This window comes from Nerophis ophidion, linkage group LG13 (assembly GCF_033978795.1).
Source record: "Nerophis ophidion isolate RoL-2023_Sa linkage group LG13, RoL_Noph_v1.0, whole genome shotgun sequence".
NCBI lineage: Eukaryota > Metazoa > Chordata > Actinopteri > Syngnathiformes > Syngnathidae > Nerophis > Nerophis ophidion.
Genome location: NC_084623.1, coordinates 30,788,877 through 30,814,912, shown reverse-complemented (window position 1 = coordinate 30,814,912; position 26,036 = coordinate 30,788,877). Strand labels below are relative to the sequence as shown.

Here is a 26,036-nt window from a genome sequence, read left to right as displayed (position 1 = left end):
TTTGGCTCTCCAACCACCATCATAAGGACTAATATTAAAATACAGTAACATAGTAGGCCTAATGATTCATTAAAAAGACAGTGGTTTTATTTCAAAAGTAAATTTAATATATTGGCCACTGAAATATGACACACAATTCAAAAACTTAATTAACAATGGTACTCCATATACAGTACATATTTACAGACTTTTACAGCATCCACGGCAACATCACATCAGTGTGTATTTTCAGAGCATTTATAACAATGATCAAATATTTGATTTGTGGCTTCTTAAGCCAGTTCAGTTCTTAATTATTTAAAGCTTTTCAAGTGTGTTTGGGAATTTAACTGCAAACACAATGCCAGGCATGAATGTGGAGTCAAGTAAAACAACTTTACCCAATATGTCATCCAAGGATACTACTGTACTGGCAGAGGTTTCCAATAGGGGAATAACAGGACTGCATGTCTCATATGTTACACTATCTTGCAGCAAAGAAAAACCTGCATGTTTAAAATCACGAACAAGGGCCCATTTGGCACATGATTGTGCTATGGTAAAGAAGAAATCAATCTGTCCATACTTTAAAAAAGGATGATAATCTTTCTTCTGACACACTGGTCCCACAAAACAGGCATTTTATTTGTTTACTTTCAATTGGTCCAAAACAATTACTGGAGGATTTATGTAATATAATAGGCGTTGATGCAGAGCGGGATAAAAAAAAGTTTTTGAACTTCTGCACACTGTTTAAGCAGTCTGTGTTCAGACTATCGGGACAAAGCAACTTGAACATTTTGAGCATATCACTTAGGGCCTTATCAGTGACTTTATGACAGTTTACATAACCCATGATGATCAGAAGACACTCTGCCACGGTTTCTGATGCATTGTCATTTATTGGTTTGTCTGTTGTGTCCTTGAAATGTGACTCTTCTGCACACTCCTCACTCAAACTATCTTCAAATCCTTCATTAAACGTATGTCCGTCATTGTACATCCAATCTCCTATATCAGGGAGAGCTTCCTCAAATGATTGAGATAGATCATACTCAGCATCGACATGTAGTTCAGTTGTTAGGCCATCAGGAGCATCTGGAGGGCTGAACTGGAAAATGGTTTTCCATGTCTTTGATGGTTAGAAGTAGAAATAATTTCATGTGCTGAAATTAAAATAGAATACAAATCATGAAAGGTTTTTTATAACATTTTGTCACAAGGCAAAATGTATAACATCTCAGCATATCGCTCACATTTTTACACTCAAAAGTTTGTCATATGTTAGCAGGATTTGCTTCGTGACAAAATTCACAACAAAATATTAGTCAGACACAGAAGACGGTGGGTGTACCTGGTACGTAGGGAGAGGCTTGATGTTCCAGAGTGGTACAACCTGCATGGACACCTGAAGGTTGGATGTGTTCCATTTGAAGAGCAGTGTTTTGGGTTCCATCAGGAGGCACCGCCTCCTGCAGTGTTACCCTGCTGCTACCCCCGGACACAAAGAAGAGGAACCAAAAAACTCAAAAGATTAAAATAATTAAAAAAAAAGACAAAAACATGCAAAACAAGAAGCAAGTTGACATAAATTGAACACATTATATAAATCCAGCTAACGAAATGCATTTACTTTTTTCCAACATCTTGATCACATTGTAGTTCATGTTTACATATCTTCTGTGTTTGTGGTAACACATAATCCACAGTATTAAATGTAACTCATGTAGGGCTGGGCAACGATTAAAAATTTTAATCGAAGTTAATCGCACTATTTCTCCGATTAATCGGATTTAACTGCATTGTATACGCAAAGCCCAATAATGAATTCAAAAGTAGTATGTAGTGCACCTTTATTGGAATATTCTCCCACATGAACAAAAGCGTCAAAACATTTGTTGTGCAAACACAATTTAAATCAGTACTTGTTAAACAGTAGCAGTTAAATAGCATATTTTATGAAAATCAACTCAAAAAATGTAAATACAAACATTTAAGCCTATTGCCACTGCCAGGGTATTTAAGTTATCCTGTTTGTTATGGAAAATAAATATAATCTACATACAAATCTCTGAGCATGCAAATTCTGAGGTGACAGCAGAAACATTTTTTTTATCAGGGATCTTATGTTTAAAAAAACTATATTATAGGTAATGGGCTGTTTTAGGGAATTTTTGATCAAATTATCCATAGTAGCAATATTAATAATGTTGTGTTTATTATGCGTAGTGCACTTAAAACAATTACGACCATATCTAGGAATTGATATGATGGGAGTTTTCCGATTGTTTGCTTGGTGCTTTGATAAACTGAACGCATCATATACATGGTACTATATTGTGATGTTATGAGCCATGAAAAAAAAGAACTACCCTACCCAGCATGCAACAGGAGTGACGAGCATCTTGGGTGATAAGTTGTGTGTCGCCATGACGGCATCTTGTATGTTGTGATATGCACGCTCTGAAAGTAAACGTTAAGAACTCAGCCAACACTCCACGTTTGCATTATTCATGAATAGACAGACAACACATATACTCCGCTGCTTCACAGGCCGCTGGATGTAGCCGGCAAAGTATTCCCATGCTAGCTAGCCGGTCTAGCAAGCACGCGTCATTCAGTCCAAAACGGCCCGATCTATCCACATCCAGAATTGTCTGGCGGTCCACGCTGTAAGCCAGCCATGAAATTTGCAGAATTGTCCGATATTTTTGCCAAAAGTTCCATCTTTACCAAGAGCCCCTCGACGCCGAAGCCCGTCCAGGCGCCACCATCTTGTTAAGAACAGGCGTAAACAAAATAAAAGCACGTAAACAACATACGCAAATGTGCGATAAAATAAATGTCGGCGTTAATAGATTGATGAGTTAACTTGTAATTAACGCATTAATTTGCCCACCCCTAAACTCATCACAATACAACACACACTATAAAAAGAAAGTTGTGGATGCTAATGCCAATCATTAGTAAATACACAGCAGCAAACCAAACCTATGAGAAAGGATTTTGACGAGGGATGAAACATTATTGTAAATATAACGTTATTTTGGTTTCAAACTTCTCAAAATAATGCCGTGATGTGTGACGCTGTCAAACGAGAACTCCAGTCGGTGTGTTTTGTTCTGACACGATTAGGTGGGCTCATCTGAGAATTAAACTCAATCTCCCATGATAACCCGCGCAGTGTGGGACAACAAAGTTCAAACAGGGGACATTATATAGGGGCGAAAAAGTGGAAGGCTGCAGGAGTGACGGGAACGTTTGTGCTTCGGTGATCCGAGGAATCGTTGCTGTGAAATATTTCTGTGCCTATAACTGTCGTGTTAGTTTAACCTTAAATAAAGTCTGCATACTGCATGCCACGTTAATCCAGACCATTTCCAAGTCGACCCAAAGCCGTTGCAGCTCACCAGAGGAAATGTGGACATGCACAAAATAAGAAATTTGCAGACACTACACACCACAATGTTTACAATAAATTAGGGAATAGGAGTGATATATTAGAATGAGTTATATGTTAGAACCGTTATTTGGAAAATATCGCTGATCAGAAACCAAAAGGCCAGCGAGGGAAAATATCCATTTGTGAGGTATTTACATGATTAAAAGTCAAATTATTAGTTAACTCTTAAGAATCAGTATTCTACAAACTTATAACATTTCCACTGCACAGGACAGTTTCTTAGGAAGTTCAAAATTTAAATCCACCTACTTGGACTGTCCGCCCTGAGATCAGTAGGTTGTGAGTTCAAACCCCGGCCGAGTCATACCAAAGACTATAAAAAAATGGGACACATTGCCTCCCTGTTTGGCACTCAGCATCAAGGGTTGGAATTGGGGGTTAAATCACCATAAATGATTCCGGGGCGCGGCACCGCTGCTGCCCACTGCTCCCCTCCCTTCCCCGGGGTGATCAAGTGGATGGGTCAGAGCCAGAGGACAAAATTCACCACACCTACTGTGTGTGTGACAATCATTGGTACTTTAACTTAACTGAACAGCAGTGATGTAACAATATCAAAATGTCATATCAATGTTACTGTGACCAAAATTATCACTGTTTGCATTATTGTTAAATGTGCTCAAAAAATAATCATACCCACAATCATACCAATTTGTATTTAAAAAAACCCTTACCAGACACACAGTATAGTTTCTTGGCAGAATAAACATTGTTTTACATTTGTTACACTGGATGTTTACAATTTATGTCATTTTAAAAGACACTTATTTGAAAGTTTTTGTTTTTGTTTGTCTTTGTGTGCTACTTGAAATTCTGGATGATTCTGCACCATTCCTTTGCACTTAAAATACCTGTTTATAATAATAATAAATATGACTACAGCATATGAACATGATGTTTGTGTTCTATTGCAGTGAGTGTGTTTATCCTAAACATTCCTGCCACTTCATTTAAAACACTTTGACATTTTTGTAACAATATCTTACCGTGGCTATAACACTCAATATCATACCATGAAATGTTGATATTGTTACATCCCTAATCATGAACTGATGTTATCTACCGCCCTTAACTTGAAAATGAAAGGTTCAAAGAAGATTAATTACACATGCTGAGATAACTCATATTTTAAGTTTCATTCTTCATATGTGCTACAGTAATCAGGGTAATAGAAAGCAATATTTCCATGCTTGTTCCTGACAAACTGTGAACAGCTTTTTATCCATATATCTGGTCTGTAAATCTCAATCAGAACTAATTCACTTAAACAAAGAACATGCATATACATACAACTTACTTAAACATTGGTCGTCATTTTCCACATTCACATTGGTGGCTGCAGGACGGGATGACTGCAGGAAGAAATATAAAATATCAAATTGATTGATTGATTGAAACATTTATTAGTAGATTGCACAGTACAGTACATATTCAGTACAATTTACCACTAAATGGTAACACCCGAATAAGTGAAGTGAATTATATTTATATAGCGCTTTTCTCTAGTGACTCAAAGCGCTTTACATAGTGAAACCCAATATCTAAGTTACATTTAAACCAGTGTGGGTGGCACTGGGAGCAGGTGGGTAAAGTGTCTTGCCCAAGGACACTACGGCAGTGACTAGGATGGCGGAAGCGGGAATCGAACCTGCAACCCTCAAGTTGCTGGCACGGCCACTCTACCAACCGAGCTATACCGCCCCAATAAGTTTTTCAACTTGTTTAAGTCGGGGTCCACTTGCGATGCCTCGGTGGAAGTAAGTCTCACAGCTTCTACCAAGGTGGTTGCGCCGTTGAATGCGGTATTTATTTCTCTATTTCCGTAACACAGTGAGGTTACAGTAGTTTAATAAATACTAACTTGTGTGTGTTAAAGTAATTCAAATACCAAAACAAAAACAATAAATGGTATTACTTACTTTCAGTTGTTATTCCTTCAATGCTGAATTGTTTCTTCCAATCGAAATCAAGTCACATCCGCCCACTAAATGCGCATGCGTGTTTTCCAGGAAGAGCAAAAATGATTGGACAGATTCATGGGGTGTCGTGCTAAATCTCGCGAGGATGTTGAGATTCACATCTCAGAATTTAGATAAAGTTATATGTCCATCTGAAAATAGCCATTTTTGGCTATGAGCAACTTTCAAATGAAGGCAATTGAGAAAATTTATGCTTTCTATCAGACGGCGGCGGACATCACGCGTTGTTTGCCATCAATTAACGTCAGAAGAAGAAGCGGGGAAACAGTAGGTGGCGTAACATTTGAACGTTGTCTGCGCCTACCTTAAACTAAAACGAAGAAGAAAGAGAAGAAGAAAGAGAAGAAGAAGCGGGAAATTTTTTGGAAACGACGACCACAACGCTTGTGACATTAGACTTGGAGAGGTAAGTATCCTAATATTTTTTAGTTGGTCAACCATGTAATGTTGTGAAGTGAAAATATTTAGGGGGTTGTGACGACGAAGTGGTCCTTTGGGAGGTTGCGGTAACGCTAATGGCGTCTGCCCAACAAGTAGTGTTAGCATACATAATGACCTTCACAATTAGATTCTGCAGTGCATATTAATTTGGGGGCCTTAACTTAAAAATGTTTTATAATACTCCATCCATCCATCCATCATCTTCCGCTTATCCGAGGTCGGGCCGCGGGGGCAGCAGCCTAAGCAGGGAAGCCCAGACTTCCCTCTCACCAGCCACTTCGTCTAGGTCTTCCCGGGGGATCCCGAGGCGTTCCCAGGCCAGCCGGGAGACATAGTCTTCCCAACGTGTCCTGGGTATTCCCCGTGGCCTCCTACCGGTTGGACGTGCCCTAAACACCACTTTTATAATACTGTTGTAGGTAAAGTGACAATTGACAATGAAGGTCCGGGCTGCGTTTTATTGGCAGGCTAGCTGTAATAAATAAGAGATAGCATCCAAGTGTTCAATGATTAACCAATTTGCCCCGCCATTTTGAAAGCAGCAGTACATTTGCTTACTCGCTGACTGTAGCCGAGTATGTTTTTTATCATGTTATTGATTGTATAAACTGCATATATTTAGGAAATTAAAATAGGTGTGTGTGTAAAATGTTAAATATTCATTAATTTAAATGAAACCGGTATTATCAGACAGGTCTTGTTAAGACTAGCAACATGATATAAGAATAGTTTTCCTGTGATACATGTTTAAAAACTTATGATTGTTTTAACCTGGTCAAAATGCACTAATTTATGGTCAACCTCTTCAATACAAAGTCATTGGGGCTCAAGATTATAGTCATGACCTTTTTGTTAAAAATACTATAACTTTCTTAATATGTACCCCATTATAAAAACGTGCCATTAAGCCCACCGCACCTCAAAATAGATATGAATTAAAATAAGAATTAAACTGTCTGGGTTAAGATTTTTTTTTTTTTAAAGATTTTTTTTAGTCTGAGCCTTCCACTGAACGTGCTCATTCTCTCCGCAAGGTCCGAGGGTAGTGGGTGGGAGGTGTTGTCCATAATGGCTAGGAGTTTTGCTGGACTTCTCCTCTCTGACACCACCGCCAGAGAGTCCAGCTCCACTCCCACCACGTTACCCGCCTTCTCTACCAACTTGTCCAGTCTGTTTGTGTCCCTCACTCTTAGCCCGCTGCCCCGGCAAGCCACGGCGTACAAGAAGGCGCCCGCCACCAGCGACTCGTAGAACATCTTCAACATCTTTGTACAGACGTTGAAGGATCCTAGCCTCTTGTAGAGGGCCTCAGCGTGTTTTGACCCATTCAGCTTGTTGTCCATGTGTACACCGAGGTATATATATATATATATATAATATTTTGTATTTTTGTGTAGCCAAATAAAGTGATACACCTTTCAATATTTGAGAATTTGTTAAGTGTTATTTCTAATTAAGTCAGATAATGAATATTTAAATTGCACTCTCAATTTGTTCTCATGATTCTCAAATTTGAGATATGATAAGAAATTTAGGAGAAATAACCAAAACATGAAAAAGACATACATAAGATCTCTTTTATTGCTCGTACATCTCATTTCTTTCTCTTTTTATTTTCCTTCAAAATAAATGAGACATAATTGAGATCAGTGGCATACATGTATGAGCTCTCCTTAGTGTATCCCACTTCTCAAATATTGCTCAAAGGGTTGTCTCAACTCAACCTCCTTTGTCTCAGTGATGTCTTGTCTCTTTTTAGCTTATTTATTGCTCCTAAGGGTCCCTTAGGAGCAATAAAAGAGAAACAATTGATTACACAATTAGACAGATATGAGAAGCTCAAAATGTTCTCAAGATAGGAGATTAAGCAACAGATGAGCAAACACATTTTGGCTATAGGTATGTACTAGAACAGTAGTTCTCAACCTTTTTTCAGTGATGTACCCCCAGTGAACATTTATTTAATTCAAGTACCCCCTAATCAGAGCAAAGCATTTTTGGTTGAAAAAAAGAGATAAAGAAGTAAAATACAGCACAGTGTCATCAGTTTCTGATTCATTAAATTGTATAACAGTACAAAATATTGCTCATTTGTAGTGGTCTTTCTTGAACTGTTTGGAAAAAAAGATATAAAAACAACTAAAAACTTGTTGAAAAATAAAAAGTGATTCAATTATAAATAAAGATTTCTACACATAGAAGTAATCATCAACTTAAAGTGCCCTTTTTGGGGATTGTAATAGAGATCCATCTGGATTCATGAACTTCATTCTAAACATTTCTTCACAAAAAAAAAAAATCTTTAACATCAATATGTATGGAACATGTCTACAAAAAATCTAGCTGTCAACACTGAATATTGTATTGTTGCATTTCTTTTCACAGTTTATGAACTTGCATTCATATTTTGTTGAAGTATTATATAATAATAATAAATATATTTATAAAGGATTTTTGAATTTTTGCTATTTTTAGAATATTTGAAAAAAATCTCACATACCCCTTGGCATACCTTCAAGTACCCCCAGGGGTACACGTACCCCCATTTGAGAACCACTGTACTAGAATCTGTACAATTCCAGGCAGAATTGCATGTGACACAGCCGCCGACATGCACAAGTCGAACTGAAATGCTAACGTTAGCAAGTGTCAGGTAACAAGTTTAATGACTCAAAGGTTAGCATGTGTCACATACCAAGTTATATGGCTCTGGGGTATAAGGTTGCAAAATTAGCTACAAAAATTAGCATGCTTACGTTAGAATGCTAATACTTAAGTAATGAGACCAAGGAACATTTTGTCTTTGGAACCATTCAAAATTTGTATGTTGTATGTCTAAATCGAGAAAGAAATGTGGACATATATATATGTATTGCCCTTTCATTTTTTAATGTGGTAAAATTCCTGTATTTTTCAAGTGACAAGATGGAGATGTCTGCAAATATGCTTTGTGTGGGACATCGTTTGCGCTGTACATCACCATGCGATAGTGAAGTGAACTATATTTATATAGCGCTTTTCTCGAGTCACTCAAAGCATTTACATAGGGAAACCCATTATCTAAGTAACATTTAAACCAGTGTGGATGGCACTGGGAGCAGGTGGGTAAAGTGTCCTCTCTTAATATACGATATTTGGTCATGCACAGCTGAACCAGATACAACTCCAGACATTAGACAACATCATTACACAATGAAGTCCACTTTTACTTTAAACATCATCCAATCCAAAATGTGCTGTCAACATAACGTTAACATGAAATTATAGTCACGTCACTAATGTTAGTTTCACCTGAATAAAAATTGATGTGAAACGCTGCCTGTGTAATACAGCTATGTCAGTCATGTGCCGCCCCGCCCTATATGCAGAACACACTCTGTACGTAGAGCTTCACAGTGGCGTTTTGTGTGAAGAAGCACATGTTAAATGTAAATTATTTAATGACAAGTTGCCTCATATGAAATTCAAACATTTTCCTGGACATCTCCTGCTCTGTCACCGATTAGAAAGTAACAAATATTTTTCTCAACGCTTCCGGTGTCCCTTGTGTCCCGCAGGACTAGGACATGAACTACAAATCAGAAAGTTGAGTTCAAACCCAAGTCAGAGTTGAAATGAAATATTTGTTATGTTTTAATGATGTTGAAATTGTTTGATATGCCTAACACCTTAAGTTCAGCATACTAAATTAAAAAAGTGGATCATTCATTCCGTTGCTCAAGGTAATATTATTTATATGATGCTGGGATAACCATGATTTCAGCCTTTCAAAGCTCCTCTTACGTTACCTTTTTTTTTTAAACCTCGGAATTTGTCAAGTCCTGGTTACGGCCCTGACCACAATCATGAACTGTAAATGCCAGGTTGTTACAATATGACTTCCCAATCAGATGTGTACTTATGGGACGGCGTGGCGCAGTGGTAGAGTGGCCGTGCGCAACCCGAGGGTCGCTGGTTCAATCCCCACCTAGTACCAACCTCGTCATGTCCGTTGTGTCCTGAGCAAGACACTTCACCCTTGCTCCTGATGGGTGCAGGTTAGCGCCTTGCATGGCAGCTCCCTCCGTCAGTGTGTCAATGTGTGTGTGAATGGGTAAATGTGGAAGTAGTGTCAAAGCGCTTTGAGTACCTTGAAGGTAGAAAAGTGCTATTAAAGTACAACCTATATTCTACTGTCATTTACAAAGTATATTAATTTATGAAATGCTCTTACTAGATTACAGAAATGCAAATACAAACTTTAATGATATATTTAACACACAGGAAGTTACATGCAAGTACACTCTATCCGACGTTTGTGCTACAGCACATATCTCAGTGTGCAACATGTGAATGTTACACGAGAAACGAAATGCGATCTCTGAAAGGGTGCAATTTATTTCCAAAGCATGACTCCCACCCAGACCTACAAACGTACAATACTAGTACATAGCTCATGAAAAAAAAGATTTCCATCCATCCATTTTCTATCGCTTGTCCCGTTCGGGGTCGCGGCGGGTGAGGGAGGCTATCTCAGCTGCATTCCTGCGGAAGGCGGGGTAGACCCTGGACAAGTCGCCACCTCATCATAGGGACAACACAGATAGACAACATTCACATTCACACACTAGGGCCAATTTAGTGTTGCCAATCAATCAATCCCCAGGTGCATGATTTGTTTTGTTATTTTCAGTGTAAGTGGGCCAACTCATCTATTTTAGAAAATAGACTAAAAGAAAAGACAGCTGTCACTTGATTATAGCAATAAGACATAGAACTTGCTATGATGTCAGGATTGGAACAGGTGTGCTGCTAGTGTGCACGTCTAATGTTGCTCACATGCATTCTACTGAATCCTTAGTGAGTTTGTGTGTTTACTCAGACACATGAAAAGTTAGAGGGAACATTTTAAAATATGTATGTACAGTGCATCCAGAAAGAATTCACAGCGCCTCAAAATTTCAAAGACAATACCCCAAGATGACAGTGCGAAAAGTTTTTTTTTTTGAATCTAACATTAAATGATCTAATGAATTTGGATTAGCCCTGCGATGACTGGCACCTTGTCCAGGGTGTACACCGCCTTCCGCACCAATACAGTTGGGATAGGCTGCATGCAGCCACCCCCGCCACCTCGAGAGGGACAAGTGGTAAAAAATGGAGGGATGTATGAATTGGAATTGATCCATTTTATTAAATATTGCAGTGAAGTAGTAGGAAGAAGCATTTGGGAGTTGGGTTTTCAATGTTCAAGAGGTTTATAAATATATATCATGATGTCTTAAAAAACACATTTTTATAAATATGTTTTGGTTTCAATCTTAGATAGTTTTAGGGATACAAATCATGATGTTTGAAAAACATATGACACATAGATGGTGTCTAGTTGAATATATTACAAGTTCTTTTTTTAAATGAACAAATATGCCATAGCTCTCTTGGCGACGGTGCATATCGTATCTACTCCAAATGGTAAGAGGACAACTTTGCATTTACTCACTAAAACACCAGAAGGAGTTCGACTTACCTATGCAGTAATGAACTCATTCTCTTCCGCAGCCAGTTGAGACTTTGGGTGGTACAATCTATGGAACACGATACAATATAATTATTATAAAGCAACTATATTGTGCCTTTCGTGTTGCTGTCGTTTCTTCCCGTTATGTGTGAGAAATCAATAACATTACTCTGAACTTTCTCCAGACCTCTCACGCCTTAATGACCACAATATGACTTTGAGCTATGTCACATTTCTCGGTAAACATCGATTACGGCATTATGTGACATTGACAAATGACCTAAAAAAAAAACCTATGTGAGTAATGTGACACGTAGCGGAATTTTACCTTTAAATTGTCTGCAGAACGACAGTGCCTCAAAAAACGGTCAGTGACTGTTTTTTGAAATGTATTCTGTAACCGTAATCCATGTCAGTGTTTGGTCTGAAGTGTACTGTCTACAGTATGTGTGAAGAAGTGTCACTCCGAGGAAGGAAATGGCTGCATCGCGGGTCCGCAAAATTTCCTTCAAAATAAAATATTCAGCAACAAAGTCTTGTTAAAACAGAACACACTATTTAAATTCAAATTTGTAAAAAATAAATATTCAAAAAACTTGTACAATTCATTAATGGTTGGGCATGTCTACTTTTGAAACCTCTCCATCATGAAATGTGTTTACATTTTGGAAAAACATTATTTTTGAGCAGATGATCTGGAATGCAACTGCAGTACATTGCAAGGTCTGAAGATGCAGTTCATAACAGACAGAGGACTCGAGAGATGCGTAAAAAGTGCCTCTTAACTTTTAATTTATTTTAATTTGAAAATGGCATACTTTAAACGGATGCGAGTCGGAAGTAAAAAAGAAGATGTTGTAATAATAGGGAACATCCTGTTTCAATTTCAGATTAAAAGCATAGCTTCTAAGGCTGCACAGCGTGAACTTGAGCTAATTAATTTTAAAGTTGGAGTGTATGAAGACGAAGATGTATACATAAATATAAATACATTGATGTATATATTTATATACATATGCATATGTATGTATATATATATATATATATATATATATATATACATATATATATATATATATATCCATCCATCCATCCATTTTCTACCGCTTTCTCCCTTACGGGGTCGCGGGGGGCGCTGGCGCCTATCTCAGCTACAATCATATATATATATATATATATATATATATATATATACCTATATATATATATATATATATATATATATATATATATATATATATATATATATATATATATATATACATATATATATATATATATATATATATATATACCTATATATGCATATATATATATATATATATATATATATATATATATGGGGGAATGGGAGAAAAAAATTGAAGATTAAAATAAAATAAAACAATCGGTCTTAGCCTGGTCATACATACATATTTATACATATATAAATACATATATATTTATTCATATATATGCATATATATTTATTCATATACATATATTTCTTCATATATACATACATACATATTTATTCATATATACATATATATACATACACATATGTACATATACAAATATATGTATACATATATATATATATATGTATACATATATATATATATCTCCATCTATTTTTTACTGCTTATCCCCTTCGGAGACATATATATATGCATATATATATATATATATATATATATATATATATATTAGGGGTGGGCAAATTAATGCGTTAATTACGCGTTAATTCATCAATCTATTAACGCCGACAATTATTTTATCGCACATTTGCGTATGTTGTTCACATGCTTTTATTTTGTTAACGCCTTTTCTCAACAAGATGGCATCTCCCGGATGTACTTCGGCGTCGAGGGGCTCTTGGTAAAGATGGAACATTTGGCAAAAATACCGGACAATTCTGCAAATTTCATAGCTGGCTTACAGCGTGGTCACTCCGGGATCACTTACGACCGCCAGACAATTCTGAATGTGGATAGATCGGGCCGTTTTGGACTGAATGACGCGTGCTTGCTAGACCGGCTAGCTAGCATGGGAATACTTTGCCGGCTACATCCAGCGGCCTGTGAAGCAGCGGAGTATATGTGTTGTCGTTCTATTTATGAATCATGCAGACGAGGAGTGTTGGCTGAGTTCTTAACGTTTGCTTTCAGAGCGTGCATATCACAACATACAAGATGCCGTCATGGCGACACAACCTATACCGGGCTACAGCGCATGCTCGTCACTCCTGTTGCATGCTGGGTAGGGTAGTTCTTTTTTTCCCTGGCTCATAACATCACAAATAGTACCATGTATATGCATTCAGTTTATCAAAGCACCAAGCAAACAATCGGAAAATTCCCATCACATCAATTCCTAGATATGGTCATAATTATTTTAAGTGCACTACGCAGAATAAACACAACATTATTAATATTGCTACTACGGATAATTTGATCAAAAATTCCCTAAAACCTATAATATAGGTTTTTTTAAACATAAGATCCATGATAAAAAAAAATGTTTCTGCTGTTATCTCAGAAATTGCCTGTTCAGATGTTATGATTGTGGCTCAGAGATTTGTATGTAGATTATATTTATTTTCCATAACAAACAGGATAACTTAAATACCCTGGCAGTGGCAATAAGCTTAAATGTTTGTATTTACATTTTTTGAGTTGATTTTCATAAAATATGCTATTTAACGGCTACTGTTTAACAAGGACTGATTTAAATTGTGTTTGCACAACAAATGTTTTGGCGCTTTTGTTCATGTGGGAGAATATTCCAATAAAGGTGCATTACACACTACTTTTGAATTCATTATTGGGCTTTGCGTATACAATGCAGTTAATCGTGATTAATCGGAGAAATAGTGCGATTAACTTCGATTAAAATTTTTAATCGTTGCCCAGCCCTAATATATATATATATATATATATATATATATATATATATATATATATATATATATATTGAAACCATTTCAGGTGACAACCTCTTGAAGCTCACCGAGAGAATACAAGAGTGTGCAAAGCAGTAGTCAGAGCAAACGGTGGTTATTTTGAAGAATATATTGAAATGGTTTCAATATATATATATATATATATATATATATATATATATATATATATATATATATATATATATATATATATATATATATATATATATATACACACAGCTGTGGAATGCAGCTGAGATAAGCTGTAGTAAATGGATGAAGGGAAGTAGTACGCACACCAACCTTTATTTTGAATAATCCCCTGAGCGGAAGCAGTGTGTCTTGCAGACGCGGTTTGACAAGCGGCTGTGTATGTGTACTGGCACTCCTGACAGCCATCGTGAGCAAACATCACTTGAACAGTATGGCGTCTGAAGAGCTTGCTAAGAAGCTACAGTCACGGCTGGTCGCTTCGGAGGAGGCCGAAACGAAGCCAGGCCTCGAGGAGGATCTCGCCTCAACCGATGTTCCGGAGTCTGCAGCAGCTTGTGGCGACACGTCCTCCGAGCTATCCGCCAAACTTAACCGAAGGCTTGACATCAACGACGGCAATGCTCCACTTCGGGCGAGTCGCGTTTTCAACCCTTACACGGAATTTAAGGAGTTCTCCCGGAAGCAAATAAAGGACATGGAGGTGATGTTCAAACGGTAAGATGGACACACTTTTACAGCCAGTCATGTTCGTGTCGGCCTGTTGGGCGGATTGTGACCGTTATCTTGTGCAAATCGAAAACTCGTTGAGAGATTCAAATTCATTAAGATTAATTGAATTAATCAGATGGAATTGCCGACGTGAAGGTTGTTGGTGAAACGATTTTTTGGGGGAAAATAGTAAAACTACGTTGATAATAATATTCCTGCTTAACTGAAAAAGCCTTCTCTTCCTGTTTGAACACGCTACTGTGTCGCACACTACTCTACTAGTCACCAAAGGTGGCCAATACCTCATGTACAGTAAAAAATGAAAAAAATAAATGGGTTGTACTTGTATAGTGTTTTTCTACCTTCAAGGTACTCCAAGCGCTTTGACACTACTTCCACAATACCCATTCACACACACAATCACACACTGGTGGAGGGAGCTGCCATGCAAGGCGCTAACCAGCAGCCATCAGGAGCAAGGGTGAAGTGTCTCGCTCAAGGACACAAGGATGTTGGTACTAGGTGGGGATTGAACCAGGGACCCTCGGGTTGCGCATGGCCACTCTACCACTGCGCCACACCGTCCAGTACTAGACCTTAGGTATGTAACCGACACCAAATCAGGTCTATCGTCGATATTGATATGTTGCTTGGACATTTTTTAAAATCATTAAATGATTTTATGATTTTTGCTGTTAATGTGTGGATTAGGATTATTCAGAATAAAATAAAACGATAAGTAATCATATCATTTTCTAATATTCTCTCGTTTCATTTTAATTTAAACAGTTTTAGAGCAAAACAAAGTACAAAATGAGTAAATAAAAGCAAGGCTCAGACAGAGTTCCCAAATTAGTAAATAAATATATAATTTAGGCTTGTAACGATTCGTTTTATTGATTCAATTCAGAATTTGAGGTTGCTAATACGATTCAGGGATGATATTATTTTCTAGAATGATGAGACACGAAAAGTTTGATCCCTCCATCCATCCAATATCTTCCGCTTATCCGAGGTCAGGTCGTGGGGGCAGCAGCCTAAGCAGGGAAGCCCAGACTTCCCTCTCCCCAGCCACGTTGTCCAGCTCCTCCCGGGGGATTCCGAGGCATTCCCAGGCCAGCCGGGAGAGAGAGACTTCCCAACGTGTCCTGGGTCTTCCACGTGGCCACCTACCGGTCAGACGTGCTCGATAGGTGTTCGGGTGGCATCCTGACCAGATGCCGGAACCACCTCTTCTGGCTCCTCTCGATGTGGAGGAGCAGCAGCTTTACTTTGAGCTCCTCCCGGATGACAGAGCTTCTAGCCTGAAATTGATTCAGTACAATCAGTGTGACTGTAAAATAGTCGGCAAACTTTCTAGTTGTCATTTCCGTTTTGTCCTTCGCATCCTTTGTGGTTTAGAGGGGAACTGCACTTACAAACCCGGTTTCCATATGAGTTGGGAAATTATGTTAAATGTAAATATAAACAGAATACAATAACTTGCAAATCCTTTTCAACCCATATTAGATTGAATGCACTACAAAGACAATATATCTGATGTTCAAACTCATAAACTTTATTTTTTTTTTGCAAATAATAATTAACCTACAAATTCATGGCTGCAACACGTGCCAAAGCAGTTGGGAAAGGACCTGTTCACCACTGTGTTACATCACCTTTTCTTTTAACAACACTCAATAAACGTTTGGGAACTGAGGAAACTAATTGTTGAAGCTTTGAAAGTGGAATTCTTTCCCATTCTTGTTTTATGTAGAGCTTCAGTCGTTCAACAGTCCGGGTCTCCGCTGTCGTATTTTACGCTTCATAATGCCCCACACATTTTCCACACAGGTCTGGACTGCAGGTGGGCCAGGAAAGTACCCGCACTCTTCTTTTACGAAGCCACGCTGTTGTAACACTTGTCTTGCTGAAAAAAGCAGGGGCATCCATGATAACGTTGCTTGGATGACAACATATGTTGTTCCAAAACCTGTATGGACCTTTCAGCATTAATGGTGCCTTCACAGATGTGTAAGTTACCCATGCCTTGGGCACTAATACACCCCCATACCATCACAGATGCTGACTTTTGAACTTTGCGCCTACAACAATCCGAATGGTTATTTTCCTCTTTGTTCTGGAGGACACCACGTCCCCTGTTTCCAAATATAATTTGAAATGTGGACTCGTCAGGCCACTGAACACCTTTCCCTTTTGCATCAGTCCATCTTAAGTGAGCTCGGGCCCAGCCAAGCCAGCGGCGCTTCAGGATATTGTTGATAAATGGGTTTGGCTTTGCATAGTAGAGATTTAACTTGCACTTACAGATGTAGCGACCAACTGTAGTTACTGACAGTGGTTTTATGAAGTGTTCCTGAGCCCATGTGGTGGCTAACATTAGCTGAGGCAGGTCGAGTTGCTTTCTGCTGCAGGCATCACACAACAGGCGTTTCTCACTCCTCCTTGTCTCTCAATCTGACAGATACGGAAAACAAGCCCGCCTACTTACATACATCACATACTCTCGCGAGTCTAACGTCATAGCTCTCGCCGATCAGAGAGGTAGCAGCATGGCTAAAGTTAGCTGAGGGAGGTCGAGCAGAGCAGAGCTTGTGACAATACAAGAGAGAGATGGTGCAAAACTTATCACAAATGAAGGAAGAACAATAAATGCCCAACATAAAGAGCAGGGGGTCCATCATGTGGCGGTGGTTTGGCTCCAAGTGGGAAGATATTCAGCAGACAACAGCAATATGCTGTTCAATGTATATACTCTGATGATTAACCTGTGTGATGACTGTATTATGCTGATAGTATATATTTGTACCATGAATTGATTAACGTGGACCCCAACTTAAACAACTTGAAAAACTTATTCGGGTGTTACCATTTAGTGGTCAATTGTACGGAATATGTACTGTACTGTGCAATCTACTAATAAAAGTATCAATCAATCAATGCAAAGTATGCAGCAGAAGTGTTACTACAAAAAGGTAGCAACACTATTAATTTGTTCTTTCATTTAAAAAGTCACCCGTGAGAGAATGAAGAAAATTTAATGAATACAGTTTTGGTCAATTGACTTAGTTGTGATTTCCCTCTCTGAATGAAAGTTTAAAATGAGCATATATTAATGCAGTATGAAGAAGAATGTTTTAATGTAGACACATAGAATCATCATACTGCTGTGATTATATGCATCAAGTGTTCATTCAAGGCCAAAGCAAAATATTGTAAAATATATCGTGTATCGCAATATGGCATAAAAATATTGCAATATTAATAAAAGCCAATATCGCCTAGCCCTAGTTTAAAGCAAATAAAGTGCACTTTTGTGCATGATGTCACACACGATATTTCAATAACTGTCAAATAAAAATGAGCTGCATAATAGGAAATCAAATAGTGTATGTCCTTCGCTATGTGGTAGGTTATTGTGGACGTTATCTCCTTCTGTTATTGAATATTTTTTTCATACAGTGTTGATCTGGAAATGGTTGCTTTGGCATTTTGTGGGTGTGGCACCGAACAGAGATGTTGACATGCAGAGTTTCAAGCACTCTTCATTCTCAAGCGGTTGACTTTTCAAATGAGGCTACATTAGTAGTGCTTTACTTTTTGTAGCAATGCTTTTGCCGCATAATTGTTCAACATGTTCCCGTTTGAAGCCAAACCACCGCCAGACGATAGACCCCGTGCTGTTTTTCGTGGGAATTAATTCTTCTTCCTACACTGGTTACCAGATTCGCACCTTCTCTCTCTCATATTACTGCTAGCACAACAGCTAATGTTACCATGCCGCTACCTCTCTGTTCCGCGAGGGCGTGTGATGTTGCACGCATGACAGTATGTGACGTATGTAAGAAGGTGCTCCTGTTTTATGTCTCTGTGAGAAGGAGAGACAAGAAAGAATGAGAAACGCCTGCAATGTAATGCCCGCCGTTAAAAGCCATTGTGTGAGAACGTATGCTCGAATATCCCGATATAATCATTCCCTATATCGCACAAAGACAAACCTGCAATATATCGACTATATTCGATATATCGCCCAGCCCTAATTTGAATTGATCTGCTCACCCGTACTTGACACATACACACCAAAGTAACTGTGTGACTTGAACAAACAGCATTCCACAACTATCTAGAAACTGCCTGTAAGATTTGCCCAATTTATTCTTGTTGACTTTACTTTTTGGTCAAACATGCCATTGTTTCCATTCCATTACAATACATTTTCTCAAATTAACACTATAAGTACTACTTAAAGGCCTAATGAAACCCACTACTACCCACCACACAGTCTGATAGTTTATACATCAATGATGATATATTAACATTGCAACACATGCCAATACGACTTTTTTTGTTTACTAAATTACAATTTTAAATTTCCCGGGAGTTTCATCTTGGAAACGTCGTGTAATAATGACGTGTACGCAGGACGTCACGGGTTTTTAGGAAGTATGAGCGCTACGCGCACACACAGGTAAAAGTCGTCTGCTTTAACGGCATAATTACACAGTATTTTGGAGAGCTGTGTTGCTGAATCTTTTGCAATTTGTTCAATTAATATTGGAGAAGTCACAGTAAAAAGATGGAGTTGGGAAGCTTTAGCCTTTAGCCACACAAACACACAGTGATTCCTTGTTTAAAATTCCCGGAGCTGAAACTTTACTATGGATCAGAGCGAATGTCAACCAGCAGGTTTCGGTGAGAAAATTGTGGTTAAAAAGTCGCCACTTACCGGAGAGCAGCTGAGCTTGTGTCGTCCGTACAGCTGCCGTCGACACCCGTGGACAAACCCCTCCGACTATCAGGTAATATTAAACTCACTAAAACACTAGCAACACAATAGAAATATAAGGGATTTCCCAGAATCATCATAGCAAATGTGTTTAAAAACATTGGAATACAATTCTATCGCGTTTTTTTTTTTTAACTTTTTTTTTTTTTTTTTTTTCTAGTCTGTCGCTATCAATATCCTCAAACACAAATCTTTCATCCTGGCTCAAATTAATGGGGAAATTGTCGTTTTCTCGGTCCGAATAACTGTTTTTGTTGGAGGCTCCCATTAAAATCAATGTGAATATGTGAGGAGCCCCCACACTGCGACGTCATCGTCTGTGACTTCCGGTAAAGGCGAGGCTTTTTCAGGAAGTACCAAAAGTGCCGAACTTTATCGTCGATTTTCTCTACTAAATCCTTTCAGCAAAAATATGGCAATATCGCGAAATGATCAAGTATGACAAATAGAATGGACCTGCTATTCCCTTTTGAATAAGAAAATCTCATTTCAGTAGGCCTTTGACTTTGGACACTATTAATTATTCTATTGATCTAGCTGAGTTGATTGCTTGAAAATATATGTGACAGTTATCACCTTATAACATTCCATCAAGTTGATAACAGGCCACACTGGCTTACTCAAAAGTACATTTTTCACATAAAAAAGATAAGTGAATTAGTGAATTAATTACTCTATTTGCAAACTGATGAATGATGGTCATTGGTTTTATAGAATAGAATACAATAGAATAGAAAGTACTTTATTGATCCCTGGGGGAAATTCAGCACCACAGTTAGCTCACAATAGACGATAATAATAATAAATAATATATAACATATATTATATATATATAATATATGAACAGTATAAATATATTCTACATATATTCTACATTTAAGTGCAGTCAAGGAACATATGCATTATACAGTCTGATGGCTGTCGGTATGAAGGACCTCCTGTTTCGTTCCGTGTTGAATTTAGGGAGTCTGAGCCTTCCACTGAACGTGCTCATTCTCTCCGCAAGGTCCAAGTGTAGTGGGTGGGATGTGTTGTCCATAATGGCTAGGAGTTTTGCTAGACTTCTCCTCTCTGACACCCCCGCCAGTGAGTCCAGCTCCACCCCCACCACGTTACTGGCCTTCTCTACCAACTTGTCCAGTCTGTTTGTGTCCCTAACTCTTAGCCCGCTGCCGCAGCAAGCCCGGCGTACAAAAAGGCGCCCGCCACCACCGACTCGTAGAACATCTTCAACATTTTTGTACAGACGTTGAAGGATCCTGGCCTCCTTAAGGAAGTAGAGGCGGTTCTGTCCTTTCTTGTAGAGGGCCTCAGCGTGTTTTGACCTATTCAGCTTGTTGTCCATGTGTACACCGAGGTATTTATAATCCTCTACCATGTCCACATCCACCCCCCTGATGGAAACAGGGGTCGCTGAAGTACTCCTCCTCCTTTCCAGGTCCACAACCAGCTCCTTGGTCTTTGTCACATTAAGCTGGAGGTGGTTCTTTCCACACCATGTGACAAAGTCCTCCACCAGTGCCCTGTATTCCTCATCATCACCATCCTCAATACACCCCACTATCACAGAGGCATCTGAAAACTTCTGAAGGTGGCAGGACGCTGATTGATAGTGGAAATCTGTTGTGTAAATGGGGAAGAGGACTGCGGGGCCCTAGTGTTGCTGACCAGCCTGTCAGACACAGTCCTGCAGTCGCACGTACTGTGGTCTGTCAGTCAGGTAATCTACAACCCAGGACACCAAGGAGGCCCTCCACCTGCTTCTTCTCCGACTTCACACCCAGTAGCCCAGGCCGTATGGTAATGAAAGCACTGGAGAAGTCAAAAAACATGACCTTCACACTGCTTGCAGGCTTGTCTAGGTGGGCGTGGGCTCGGTTCAGCAGGTAGATGACTGCGTCCTCCACTCCCAGTCGGGGTTGGTAGGCATATTATATGAGCAGTCCTAGTTTTAAGATGGCAACTACCATTTTGTCGGCACATACGGTCAATGTGAATCACTTTCCATTTCACTGACAACTTAGTCATACCATTTCACAATCATGCTTAAGCCTGGATTATTTTTTAAACAGAATCCGTAACATTTGTGGTTAATGCAGACTGAATGGACAGGGTCCCAGAAGAGACATTTTCACACATAACTATGAATATTAAATGGTATGCATTCAATGTTCTGACTCGTGCAGGCAAATTCTTCATGCCAACAAAAGTCACAGCAGTCATCAAGGATTTATAGAAACACACACTCATACAAAATAGAACTTAGGCCTGGGGAATAAATCAATGTTAGCAATAATTTAAGAGTTTTTTTGTTGCAGACAATTAAAAAAAAAAAAAAAATGCAATGAGGTGGCGACTTGTCCAGGGTATACACCGCCTTCCGCCCGTATGTAGCTGAGATAGGCTCCAGCGCCCCCCGCGACCCTGAAGGGAATAAGCGGTAGGAAATGGATGGATGGATAAAATATATGTTTTTCTCTTCTTGCTCTGGCATTTTTTTTGCCTTGAGGACTTTCATTAGCTTCCAATTTCCCCCTTTCTTCCTTAGTGGAGATTTACACACCTAGCACATGGCTAATGCTAATGCAAACAAGAGCGAGACGTTTATTTTAAAGAAAAGACTACCGGTAGTATTGTCTCACGTATGTCAGGGATCAACAATTATGATGAACATCTTGAACCTTTATTTATTTTTGATTTTTTTTTAGATAATGATTATGTATTTAATATGTGTTTACTTAAGGTGTATTATTATTTTATTATTTTTTTATTCACTGTTCTGTTACAGAGAACAAGGAAATAGGATAAAATTGCTATGTTATGTAAAGGGCCAAGACTAAATCTCTGCTTCTTCCTACTGCTTTTCAGAAGTGCTGTAATGAAACTGGAAATATGTGCTGCATTACATTTGAACATATTCATGTTCAAAATAAACTGAAACAATGCATATTGATCTAAATATTAGCTGAAGTATCACAGTAAAAATATGCCACAGTTAGACGACAGCTAAAACTAATCTGTTTCATTATTTTCCACAAAGTCCAGTTTATATCTGTTATAAAATAGCCCACTATACAAAAAAAACAATTTTGCATAAGCAGTATCATTTCAAACCAATATTTTGAATTGTTGGTCAACTTGTCATTTGTATTCATTATTGTCTTTAAAAGTAGGAAACAAAATTCTAATTGTAATTTTTTGTGAAAAAAAATCTGATTTTATTCTCAGCACATATCGCCCAGGCTTAATCAAACTTGTTTCATTTTGTTTATCAATACTAAGCAAGTAAGTAAGCAGCAGTGTTTAATATGTTTGCTTGGATATCACCATCACTATCCAAGACAAGGGACGAGTAACATCTATGTATTAATGGTAACGAGGGTTGTACGGTGTACCGGTACTAATAAAGTACCGCGTTACTAATGAATTAAAAACGATACCAAAAGGGAAAAGCGGTAGAACATGGATGGATATACTATACTATATACTATGCTGCCTATATACTGCCTTTAAGAAATACAGGTAATTTTTTTTCATTTGCATGCTGCTGTGCAGCGGTGACGTACAGAGCCGAGGTGCATTTGAGTTTGTCAAAACGCAAACTCAAACCCCGTGTAAGACTAGATCTCATACATGAACACTATTTTCATTTATTTAGACAAAAAGTGCAGTTACGTCTTAACCAGGTGCCATGTTTCAAAATTCTTACAAATTATTTTATTTTTTTATCTCTAAAGTCCATACAGTGCTATATTGTACACTTTTCAAATTTATTTAATTTATTTATGGATTTTTTTCTGCCATTTTACTTTGTTTTTAATGCTTGTGTTGCTTTCATATGCACATTCAAGTCGTACTTGAAGAACAGTGTTTTTATCTACAATAATGTTTCTTCTACAAAGGAAATCATTTAGAATGTGTTGTTTGTGTTTTTTATTAAAAGTTGGTTAAAAGGTTTCAGTATAAGTTATTTTTGAAAATTTTGAGGACATTTAAATATACCGCGATAATAATGAGAACCGTGATAAGAAATGTTCATACCGTGACATCCTTATTTGTGATATTTCTACCTAGATAAATATTTTCTGGCAGATTCAAATGTTGTATAGCAATAGTGTTGTATTGTAAAATGAAGGACAATAAGAAGTAGTTAAATAGTCTTTGAACAAGTCAGCCTTTTATTTATATTCACAAATAGCACTGTCGAACTAAATAAAAAGAAGCGCGACAAACACACATGACGAATCCATCCTCAAACACTTTCTCTTTCTCGTCTCCTTCTTCGCTCCCACTGAGACTAGGTTTATTACTGCAGGCATGCCTGCCACTGCCCTTTGTAGCCCACATCGGGTAATTACAGTTCACTACACAATATAACCATTGCCACAGTATAATCTTTTATAACCTTAGGATTGATAGTCCCCAATTACAAAATTTTTACTAGGCGGAATTTTACATTTTATTATTAAATAGAGAAATTAAAAATTGGTCATGCAGCAAAACAAATATGATTAACTTGTACAACATGTAATGTACAGAACATCAGAAGTAGGGCTGGGCGATATATCGATATACTCGATATATCGTGGGTTTGTCTCTGTGCGGTATAGAAAATGACTACCGTATTTTCCGCACTATAAGGCGCACCTAAAAACTTAAAATTTTCTCAAAAGCTGACTGCCTTATATATGGACCAATATTGAGCCACAACAGGTCTCACAACTACGGTAAGCAGCCGCCGATTTAATTTTCCCCCGTAGGAGAAGAAGCGCGCGGTGCATGCTGGGATATATGACTGTGCCAGGCCGTGCAGTTTAATTTCCATTTCTGTGTTTATGTAAAGACCCCAAAAGGGCTCCTATTGAGAGACATAATTTCAGGAAAGCAGGAATTGTCACCCAAGTGCTAGACAACAGCAGCATCACTGACTCCATTAACGAACACTCGAAATAGTGCAAAGCAATAACAATATATCAATAACTCAACGTAGCTCAAACATTAATGTCACACAACACACAAAATAAACATGTAAAGCTCACTTTATTAAGTTATTCCTCATCCACGAATCCCTCGAATTCTTCTTCTTCAGTGTCCGAATTGAACATGCCACAAGAGGTCTCGCAACTACGGTAAGCAGCTGTCTACCTTATTTTCCCCCGTAGAAGAAGAAGTGCCCTTCTTCTTATAATCCGTTGATAATACAGTATATCGTTTTGTTGACTTTTTTTCATACGGTGTTAATCTGGAAATGTTTGCCTCGGCATTTTAAGAGTGTGGGCGTGTGGCACCGAATGGAGATGTGGACATGCGGAGTAAGCACTTTTCATTCTCTAGCAGGTGACTTTCAAATGCTACATATAAGCAGTAATGCTACTTGTCATAGCAAGGCTTTTGCCGCATGCTTGACTTATTGAAGCCAAACCACCGCCAAATGATGGACCCCTGCTGTTTTTCTTGGGAATTACTTCTTCCTTCAGTCGCACCTTCTTTTCTCTCGTATTACCACTCGCATGGCTCTGCTAGCATCACAGCTAACGTTACCCATGCTGCTACGTCGCTGTTCCGCGAGGGCGTATATGTATGTGACGTATGACGTGACAGTATGTGACGTTTATAAGAAGGTGCGCTTGTCTGTGAGAAGGAGAGATAGAAAAGAGCGAGAAGAGCCTGTAATTTAATGCTCGCAGGTAAAAGCAACCGCGTGAGAACGTATACTCGAATATCACGATATATTCATTTTCTATATCGCACAAAGACAAACCCGCGATATATCTTGCATATCGATATATCGCCCAGCCCTAATTGCAACACAGCAATAGCTATGGCTCAATTAAGACTCCTAAAGTCACAAATGTTGCAGGTAATCTTTGTAACTAACCACCTACCCTCTCACCAAACTGTGTGACTCAAGTGTCTCAAGGGTCTCTGACAGCATTGGACAGATCAGCTTGCATTTCACTTCCCCCATTGCTTTAAACGCCCTTTAGAAGACTGGTTTTATTGTTTGTTTCGTTTTCACTGAATCGCCCTTTCATTTATGGTTGATCAATAGTGCAGTCTCTTATAAACTAGGCAGTTTTCCCACTGCATGCAACCTAGTTCCAAAACTTGGAAGGTATTCAATTACTCCAGGCTGAATCCACAGAACTGAATTGTTACAATGCTGTATGACATTATTTGAATAAGTTACTCAGCTTCTGCATTTATATTTAACAATAAGGGAATACGCAGTAGGAAACTTCTTGACTGAACTTAAATGTAGAATA

At 38.3% G+C, this 26,036-nt stretch overlaps 2 protein-coding genes and 1 long non-coding RNA gene across 6 annotated transcripts in view; 1 reads left to right on the top strand and 2 right to left on the bottom strand.

Moving 5' to 3' along the window:
• nlrx1 (NLR family member X1) overlaps nt 1–11,832 on the bottom strand; it is a 56,636-nt gene extending 44,804 nt beyond the window's left edge. For 3 of the 4 annotated variants that reach the window (XM_061918755.1, XM_061918758.1, XM_061918756.1), the window contains exons 1-2: nt 11,688–11,832; nt 11,369–11,426 (exon numbers count right to left, since the gene is read on the bottom strand). In XM_061918755.1, coding sequence (XP_061774739.1) covers nt 11,369–11,388 — 20 coding nt within the window. In that variant the 5' untranslated portion in view covers nt 11,389–11,426; nt 11,688–11,832. The remainder of the gene's footprint in view (nt 1–11,368; nt 11,427–11,687) is intronic. The other variant, XM_061918757.1, reaches the window with a different exon arrangement.
• On the bottom strand, nt 85–7,165 carry LOC133564433 (uncharacterized). The gene is made up of 5 exons (XR_009809279.1): nt 5,362–7,165; nt 4,740–4,794; nt 2,357–2,442; nt 1,334–1,470; nt 85–1,145 (listed from the first exon to the last, which is right to left on the bottom strand). It is a non-coding gene; the product is annotated as an uncharacterized LOC133564433 (long non-coding RNA).
• A 2,786-nt stretch (nt 11,833–14,618) lies between the features above and the next one.
• The window catches only part of efhd1 (EF-hand domain family, member D1), a 34,665-nt gene continuing 23,247 nt past the window's right edge, over nt 14,619–26,036 (top strand). The window contains exon 1 of the mRNA XM_061918754.1: nt 14,619–14,990. Coding sequence (XP_061774738.1) covers nt 14,707–14,990 — 284 coding nt within the window. The 5' untranslated portion in view covers nt 14,619–14,706. The remainder of the gene's footprint in view (nt 14,991–26,036) is intronic.